The following is an 8,681-nucleotide window of genomic DNA, read 5'->3' as shown; positions in this document are numbered from 1 at the left end:
AACACGTGCTTCCATTTGTCTAATTTGACCATTCCCAGCGACACTTAGCGCTGCACCGAGTGTATTGCCTTCTGACATAAGTTCCCATCCAAACTCCTCAGTTACATATCATTTTCCGAAAAACATTATCCCTGGCATGCTCAACTTCAATGGATTGGTCAGTTGGGTAGAAAAGTGTCAAATGGAATTCAGTATGGATGTGTGTGAGGCAATCTATTTTGGAAGGGCTAAAACGCCAATGGGGTACACAATTAACAGGAGGATGCAAAGAAATGTAGAGGAACAGAGAGTCTGGGAGTACATGTCCACAGATCTTTAAAGGTAGCAGAACAGTGAGTTAAGTTGCTTCAGAAGGCATATGGGATACTTTCCTTTATTAGCCGCGGCAGGCAACGTAAGAGCAGTTAGGTATTGATTGAATTGTGTACATCACTCGTAATGCCACAGCTGGAGTACTGCATACAGTTCTGGTCACCACATTACAGGAAAGATGTGATTGCACTACAGAGGGTACAGAGGAGATTTACTAAGCTGTTGCCCGAACTGGAGAATTTTAGTGATATGGAAAGATCGGATAGGCTCGGATTGTTTTCTTTGGAACAGAGGAGGCTGAGGTAAGACTAGATTGACGTGTATCAAGTTTGAAGAATACACTTCGACTAATGAACAGTGTGAGACTGATATTAATGTACAACCATTGAGTCCTCTTCAATATCTGTCTCAGTGATGCAATAAATATTAATGTATTCATCGTCGTCCAGCTGCGTGACATTTTGCTGGAGTCTGTTCTGATTTTCCAAAAGCCTTCCAGCAAAGACTGGCAGAGGTAAAATAAACTTTTCGCCACTGAGGTACTAAACAGTCCTGAATGACAGAACTTTGCGAACTGATGGTCCATTGTCGGGAAATAATCACAGCCGGGGTTCATTACCGAAATACCACTGGACTGTGAGCTCAGCATCACTCTCTAAAGCAGCTATTCGCTCTGGGTAAGTATCCGCTTAAAACTGAGCTGTAGATAAACGACATCGGAGTCTTGTCCTGGGAAACTAATGACGGCAATGTCCCGAACTACGATATTAACTCATTTTTTAGATTGGAACAGATTATGAAATGTTTCAGGAAAAATGTATGAACCCAACAGATAATGCTACAGATTATGACACGAAAATACAGAATGTTAGAAAGAGTGCGGTATTCTCATCGAATTAATTTGACGATCATTACGAGGGGATATATCACCCCATTACTCAACTCCTCTCTGAATTTCCTCTGGGTCACTGCATAAATAAAAGTGTTCGTGCAGCAACTCAGGAGCTGGAGCATGAAGCCAATTTCAGGTACAAATGTGGGCAGAGAAACAGGATATCCCAAGTAATCAAATCGTTTCAATATAGAACAGACGGTGAACACCACCCATAATAGCATGAAATTCCCCGATATAACAAACAGCACAATCATGGATTTCCTTCGGTTTGCCATCTCTGGGTCGCTGGGACTCTCTCCACTGCTTCGATTCCGGAGCTTCCTGCGGGCTCTGTTGGCCACTAAAATGTGTCTGACTGTCAAAGCATTGAACAGCAGAATCAAAAGAAATGGAATAAATGGCGTTATAACGTAATGCATGAATTCAACGCTGGCCCAGGCCAGCGAACGAAATGCATCGTATGTCACTGTGCAAAACCAAGGACTGTTAGAAAGCCAATATGTCCTTGAATACAAAAAATACCAGAAAATGTTCTTCAAACAGCTCAGCACAGTCACTGTTCCTAGAACCACAGCCGCGGTTTTCTCGGTGCAATATTTTGTTTTCAGCTTCTGACAACAAATGGCCACGAATCGATCAAAGGTGAAAGTGACAGTGAACCAGACAGAACAGTCTGTGGCGGCATAAAGCAGGACGGCGTGGATATTACATACTCTAATGTTCCACACAAAAATAAATTCATCCCGGTAAACAATGGGAATCTGCCTCAGTATCAGATCGAAGATAATGACCATTAGATCCGCCGCTGCCATGGCCACCAGGTAACGAGTGACACATGTGGAGAGCCCGCACTTTCCCCGAGACAGGATCACAATCGTCACTGCGTTAACTACGTTATCAAGAGAAAAATAAGGACGTTATTCACCAGATGCGAGGCACAGAAATTGGTTTGTTGCGTTTTCAATCAAATAACGGTTATATCACAGGGCCATTAACAATCTTCAGGATAAACTGAGATGCACCAAGATATTTGCTGTAACGCTTTCGATGCAGTGATGGATTCTCATTATTTTGGCTGTGGCAGAGCGTCATGTAGATAGGGTTTGCAATCAATGCAGGCAGTAACAGATCAGCAGAAAGGTGGCGCAAGGAATAAAATGAAACATTGGTTCCGTTTGCATTGATATTACATTCCCTTTCTGTTTTTAACAATCAGGAAGTGTGAGTGAGACATATGTAGAAACATAGGAACAACAATAGAACATCAGACCCTTGAGCCTATTCAATTAGATCATGGCTGATTTGCAGCTTAACTGCAGTAATAATTCCGTAACCCTTAATACACTTACCTATGAAAAAAACTAGGAATTGCAGTTTTGAAAATTGCAATGTACCTACTCAACTAATTGTAGGAGAGAATTCCAGATTTCCACTTAGCTGTGCTGACGAATTGCTTCATGACATGACCACTGAACGGCCCAGCTTTAAACTTAATGTTATGGTCCATTGTATTGGACTCTCTCGCTCTCTCTCTCTCTGTAGCTCTCTACTTTGGCAGATCCTTTCTTCATCTTAAAGACCTCAATTGGATTAACCGTTAATTCTCTTTTCAGGGGAGTACAATTTTTGTCTATGCAGCTTGCCCTCATAATTAATCATTTTAACCGTGGAGTCAATCTGATGAATGTGCGCTCCTAACCAATATATTTCCTATTTTCTATGTTTCTATCAAGGGGTATGGTGAGAAGGCAGGAATTGGGTACTGAAGTTGCATGTTCAGCCATGAACTCATTGAATGGCGGTGCAGGCTAGAAGGGCCGAATGGTCTACTCCTGCACCTATTTTCTATGTTTCTATGTTTCTATTCCTCCGGAGGTGTGATGCCCAGAATTGAATGCAGTTCTCCAGATGGTATACATTCAGAGCTCATTAGAGCGACCACATAATTTTACCCACTTTGTATTCCAGAGCTTTCAACATAAGGGTCAAAATACCATTCTCCGTTTATATATTTTCATCTTTGCCAGTGATAGAAGTTAAAGCTGGGATGTTTCCAGGATTTAATTGCAGCATGTGTGAGTCGGCTTTTGTGGGTATACAACTGAAATTAATGTCCCGAGGTGGGAGGTGCTAAAATAGGCCTGAGTGGAAGTGGAATGGGAGAATCTGTCGGTCTCTCTGAATGGAATAGAGAGCTAACTGCACCGACACTCTGTGCTGATACGCTGATTATGGGCACCTGTTCAAGATATTGAGAGCTTTTATATGAGGTACAAAACAAATCGTTCCTTCCAATGTTGATAAAGTCATTTTTCTATTTCTCTGCTCCTTTTCCGAAATAATAAATGCTGAAATCTTGCGTGTTTTGAGTTTGAGCTGTGAGCCACAGTTCCTCTGCTCCTAGATTCGCAATGGTCAATTACTGGACGAGTTAAGTTAGAGGTAAGTTACTCTCCATGCAAGGTAATTGGATAATCAGAGTTACATGTAAATTAATTGTTTAGAAATAAACTGACTAAATGAGCTGAATAATAATAAACTGTTAGATAGAATTAGAATGCTAATAAAACCACTAAGAAACAGGGACACTTGCGTGGAACAGGAAATGAGAGCAAACGGAACATCTGACGCAGAGTGAACCTTCAATGACGTTTTTCACTCACCTGTCAGGACTGATTTATACAACTAAACAATTAATTGTACGGTGAAGGATTTCAAGAAGGCGTGACATGGTACACATTTTCTCATCTGACATTCGGAATCTGTATTTACATCAAGTAAAACAATAAACTAATAACCTGTTTTTTGGTTGGAATCTGAAAGAATATTGCGACCTCAATGGAACTGAAATGCAACTAATAATGAGCAATAAAGACACGCCAATTATTGACCTGCCACCAATGATTGGGCTCATATCAGTGGAACACGGGCCCTTGTGAAACTCACAGTCGAGAGAAAGTTGCAAATCAATAAAAAAAAGAATCTGGACAGAGAGGGGAGAGAGAGTAAGATAGAAAAATGAATGTAAAAGAAGGAAAGAAAGTAAATGATCAAGATATAAAGAAAGAATGCTAGAAAAAAGAACTAAAGTAGTGAAGAAAGTAAGAGATAGAGAAAGAAAGAGCGAAAAAAGTAAGAAAGAAGCAGAGGAGAAAATAAGGAAGGAAAAGGAGGGAGTGAAGAAAAAATAATGAAAGAATGAAAGAAAGATATAAAGAAGGAGAGAAAGTAATAAACAGAGCATAAAAAAAAAGACAGAAAAATAATGAACGAATAAAGAAAGTAAGGAAGGAAAAATGGAAAGAAGGATTGAAGAAAGAACGCAAGCCAAAAAGAAAGTGCTCTCATTTCTACAGAATCTTTCCCAACAATCAGTTGAAGACGGGACATTGTGAAACACACAAAATGAAGAAGTTGGAAATCATTAAAAGGAAGAAAGGCAGAGAGATAGAAAGAAAGGGATTAAATAAGGAAGGAAGAAAGAGAGAGAAAGAACAAATCAAATAAGGGAAAGGAAGAAAAAAGAATGAACGAATGAAGGAACAAAAGAGAGAAATAAAGAATGAGAAAACATAATAAACAGAGAATAAAGAAAAAAGGACAGAGATAAAAGAAAGGATTAATCAGGAACAGTCAACATGGATTTGTTAAGGGAAGATCGTGTTTGACTAACTTGATTGAATTTTTTGAGGCGGTAACCAGGAGGGTCGATGAGGGTAGTGAGTACGATGCAGTGTATATGGACTTTAGCAAAGCTTTTGATAAGGTCCCACATGGTAGACTGGTCACAAAGGTTAAAGCGGCAAGACAAAGTGGCAAGTTAGATCCAAACTTGGCTTAGAGGTAGGAAGCAAAATGTAATGGTTGATGTTGCATGTTGTGACCAGAAGGATGTTTCCAGTGAGGTTCTGCAGGGATCAGTACTGGATCCCTTGATTTTTGTGCTGTATATCAATCTACTGGTCAGGTGGGCAGAGTAGTGGCAAATGGAATTTAATTCGGAGAAGTGTGAGGTAATGCACTTTGGGAGGGCTAATGAGGAAAGGGTATACACGTTAAGTGGTAGGCCACTTAATAGTGAGAAAGAAAGAGAGAAAGAGAGAAAGAAAGCATTTCTAATGAGTTTTCACAACAGTCAGTGGAACACATAGAAACATAGAAAATAGGTGCAGGCATAGGCCATTCGGCCCTTCGAGCCTCACCACCATTCAATAAGATCATGGCTGATCATTCGTCTCAGTACCCCTTTCCTGCTTTCTCTCCATACCCCTTGATCCCTTTAGCCCATATCTAACTCCCTCTTGAACATATCCAATGAACTGGCATCAACAACTCTGTGGCAGGGAATTCCACAGGTTAACAACTCTCTGAGTGAAGAAGTTTCTCCTCATCTCAGTCCTAATTGGCCTACCCCGTATCCTGAGACTGTGTTCCCTGGTTCTGGACTTCCCCAACATCAGGAACATTCTTCCCGCATCCAACCTGTCCCGTCCCATCAGAATCTTATACGTTTCTATGGGATCCCCTCTCATCCTTCTAAACTCCAGTGTATAAAGTCCCAGTTGACCCAATCTCTCCTCATATGTCAGTCCAGCCATCCCTGGAATCAGTCTGGTGAACCTTCGCTGCACTCCCTCAATAGCAAGAACGTCCTTCCTCAGATTAGGAGACCAAAACTGAACACAATATTCCAGGTGGGGCCTCACCAAGGCCCTGTAAAACACGGGACATTGTGAAATACACAATATAAAGAAGTTATAACTCAATACAAAGAAATAAAAAGAGGGAGAGATAGAAAGAAAAAGAGCAAATAAGAAAGGAAGAAGGAGATGGTAGGAAGGAATAAAAGAAGGAGAATAAGTAAGAAAGAAGGACAGATTGTAAGGGAGAACAAAAAATAAGAGGGAAAAACGAACAAAAGAACAGAAGGTTACAAAGAACGAAATACAGAGAGAAATAAAGTAAGAAAGAAAATGTGAAAGAACAAAAGAATGCTAGAAAGGTCAGTAATGAATAAAGAAAGAGAACTGGAGAAAGAAATAAAGATTGAAGAAATTAAGAAAAATAAGTTATTAACAAAGATAGAACGTGATAAAGTTTGGACAGAAAGAAAGATCGAAATAAAGAAGGAAAAAAAGCAAGAAAGGAAGAAATGAAGAAAGAATGGGAGAATGGAAGAAAGTGATTCAGTTAGAAAGAAAGAAAGAAAGAGAGTGAAACAACAAAGGAAATAAATAAAGAAAGAATGAAATGAAGAAAGAAACAAAGGGAGAAAGGAAGGAAGAAATAGAGAAAAGAAAGAAAAACGAAAGTGCTCTGATTTACATTGTGTCTCTGACAACAATCAAGGAAACATGGGACATTATGAAACACACAATAGAAAGAAAGTTGGTAAATAATAAAAAAAGAAAGAGAGAAAGAATGAACGAAACAAAGGAATGCATTAAGAAGATGGAAGAAGGGAAGTAAGAAAGGAAGAGAAAGTAAGACAGAAAAAAAGGAAAGAAAGAAAGACAAGTAAATGAAGAGGTAGAAAAAAGAGAAGAAATAGTGAAAGACAAAAGGAAAGAAATAAGTAATGATAAAGAAAGGGAGAAAGAAAGTTTGAGAGAAAGAAGAAAGGAAATAAAGAGAGAAAGTAAAAAGAAAAGAGAGAAAAAAAGACAGAAAGTAAGATAGAAAGTAAAAAGGAAAGCAAGGAAAAAGAAAGGAAGAGAGTAGGAAAGAAAGGAAAGTAAGAAGTGATAAACTCCCATTGCTGCAGTGTGTCACAACAGTCAGTGGAACATGGGACATTGTGAAACACACACAAAGAAGGTGCAAATCAGTCAAAAAGGAAAGTTTGTGAGAAAGAAAGGAAGGAAGAAAGGAAGAAGAATTTGAAAAGGAAGTGCTCTCATTTCTACAGCATCTGTCGCAACATTCAGTGGAACATGAGACATTTTAAATCACAAAAGAAAGGAACCTGGAAAACAAGAAAGAAAAGTGAGGAGTAAATAAATAAAATTCGAAAGCTAGAAAGCAGGAAAGAAAGGAAGGAAACAATGAATGAACCAAGAAGGAAAGTGAGAAAGACGGAAAGAGCCAAAGGAAGCAAGACAGAAATAAAAGAAGAAAGTATTCTTGCTTCTATAGCATCTTTCAGAACAAACTGTAAAACATGTGGTGTTATGAAACAGACAAAATAAAGTTGGAAATAAATAATAAGTAAATAACGAAAGAGCCGAGAAAGAAGGAAAAAAGAACAAGTGAAAGGAACAAGGAAAGAAGATAAATAATGAAACAGAAAGAAACAAAGGGACAGAGAGAGAATGAACAAAAGAAAGAAAACACAAATGAAAGAAGGAAAGTTAGAAAGAAGGAAATAAAGAAAAACAGAATGAAAGAATGAATGAAACAAAGAGAGAAAGAAGGAAAGAAAGAAAGAAAAAGAAAGCAAGCAAGCAAGAAAGAACATGGGCAGCCGAACTAAGATGTCACGAACTGTTAAACTCCAGTTCCTGAAGTACAAACCCCAATTAATAATTACCTGGGACATCGATTGCAGCAAGGGTCGGATAGTAAATCTTTTGTATATCATTAATTGCCCATAGAATCTTCAGCTTGATCAGAAAACCAAGAGACATTTTATCCCTTTCGGTTCGAATCAATGATTGGATGGTTGGTGTTGATGCTGGGAGCAATTCTCCGAATGACATAATGACTAGAATCATCCTATTTATCGGAGAGAGTATCCATCTGCTCAGAATGTCGGGCCCCCTGCTGACTGGATCTAATTGCATTCACTGAACAAACAGATGATGTCAACAACTTTCACAACAAGACTTTCAACGAGTATAGTGGAATTGCCAAGCAGAAAAAGCCACAAGGACCAGGATAAATGCTGCACCTTCATACACGCAGAGACGTCTCACATTCCGAACAAGAATTGCAACAGGCACTTTTTCTTATGGAAACACTGGGATGCCCAAGTGTCATCGGACAAAAAGATAACACATTTGGTCCCTTTTAGAGGTGCAAAACTAACAAAGAACATTCGCAAAAAACTATATCTGTGGTGCACCACACCCTCCAGGCCCCATGGTGCAGTCTCCATGAATGCTGCCCGACCTGTTCCCAGCAAGCTCTAAACTGATGTCACATTTCCAGCATGCACAGTAGATAACACCAGTCATAACATGTCGGTTGTGCAGAAAGAAAGTAAGAAATAAAAAAGATTGCAGGAAGCAAGCAAGACTGACAGCAAATGTACTCTATTGTAATGTAGGCAATATTGTAATAACCACTGGCCAGATTTAAATGCAGAAATCCTCGAGATCGTGTATTACTCATTCATCTAAAATGTCATGTTTTTGATTAATTAACAGGAAGAGGGAGATGAGACCAGGAGATCGTGTTTGTATTCCACGATATAACCACGATATTTTAGGGCTTTCTAGAGATTGCACAAAATTATCTGAAAAGATGTGTCACC

General features: G+C 39.2%; 1 protein-coding gene across 1 annotated transcript; it reads right to left on the bottom strand.

Moving 5' to 3' along the window:
- Window positions 1-1,200: 1,200 nt before the first annotated feature.
- LOC139242577 (probable G-protein coupled receptor 139) lies at window positions 1,201-7,833 on the bottom strand. Its single transcript, XM_070870425.1, has 2 exons — window positions 7,737-7,833; window positions 1,201-2,096 (listed from the first exon to the last, which is right to left on the bottom strand). Exons 1-2 carry the CDS (start codon window positions 7,831-7,833, stop codon window positions 1,201-1,203), a joined length of 993 nt encoding a protein of 330 aa, XP_070726526.1.
- Window positions 7,834-8,681: the final 848 nt, after the last annotated feature.

Source organism: Pristiophorus japonicus, unplaced genomic scaffold (genome assembly GCF_044704955.1).
Source record: "Pristiophorus japonicus isolate sPriJap1 unplaced genomic scaffold, sPriJap1.hap1 HAP1_SCAFFOLD_138, whole genome shotgun sequence".
Lineage (NCBI taxonomy): Eukaryota > Metazoa > Chordata > Chondrichthyes > Pristiophoridae > Pristiophorus > Pristiophorus japonicus.
The sequence above is the reverse complement of the archived record's forward strand: the minus strand, read 5'-3'. Positions and strand labels throughout refer to the sequence as shown.

Coding starts and splice junctions, on each gene's coding strand:
- LOC139242577 (XM_070870425.1), bottom strand. CDS start 7,833: ATGTCTCTTGGTTTTCTGATCAAGCTGAAGATTCTATGGGCAATTAAT. Junction 2,097..7,736: donor TGCTGCAATCGATGTCCCAG/GTAATTATTAAT, acceptor TTGATAACGTAG/TTAACGCAGTGACGATTGTG.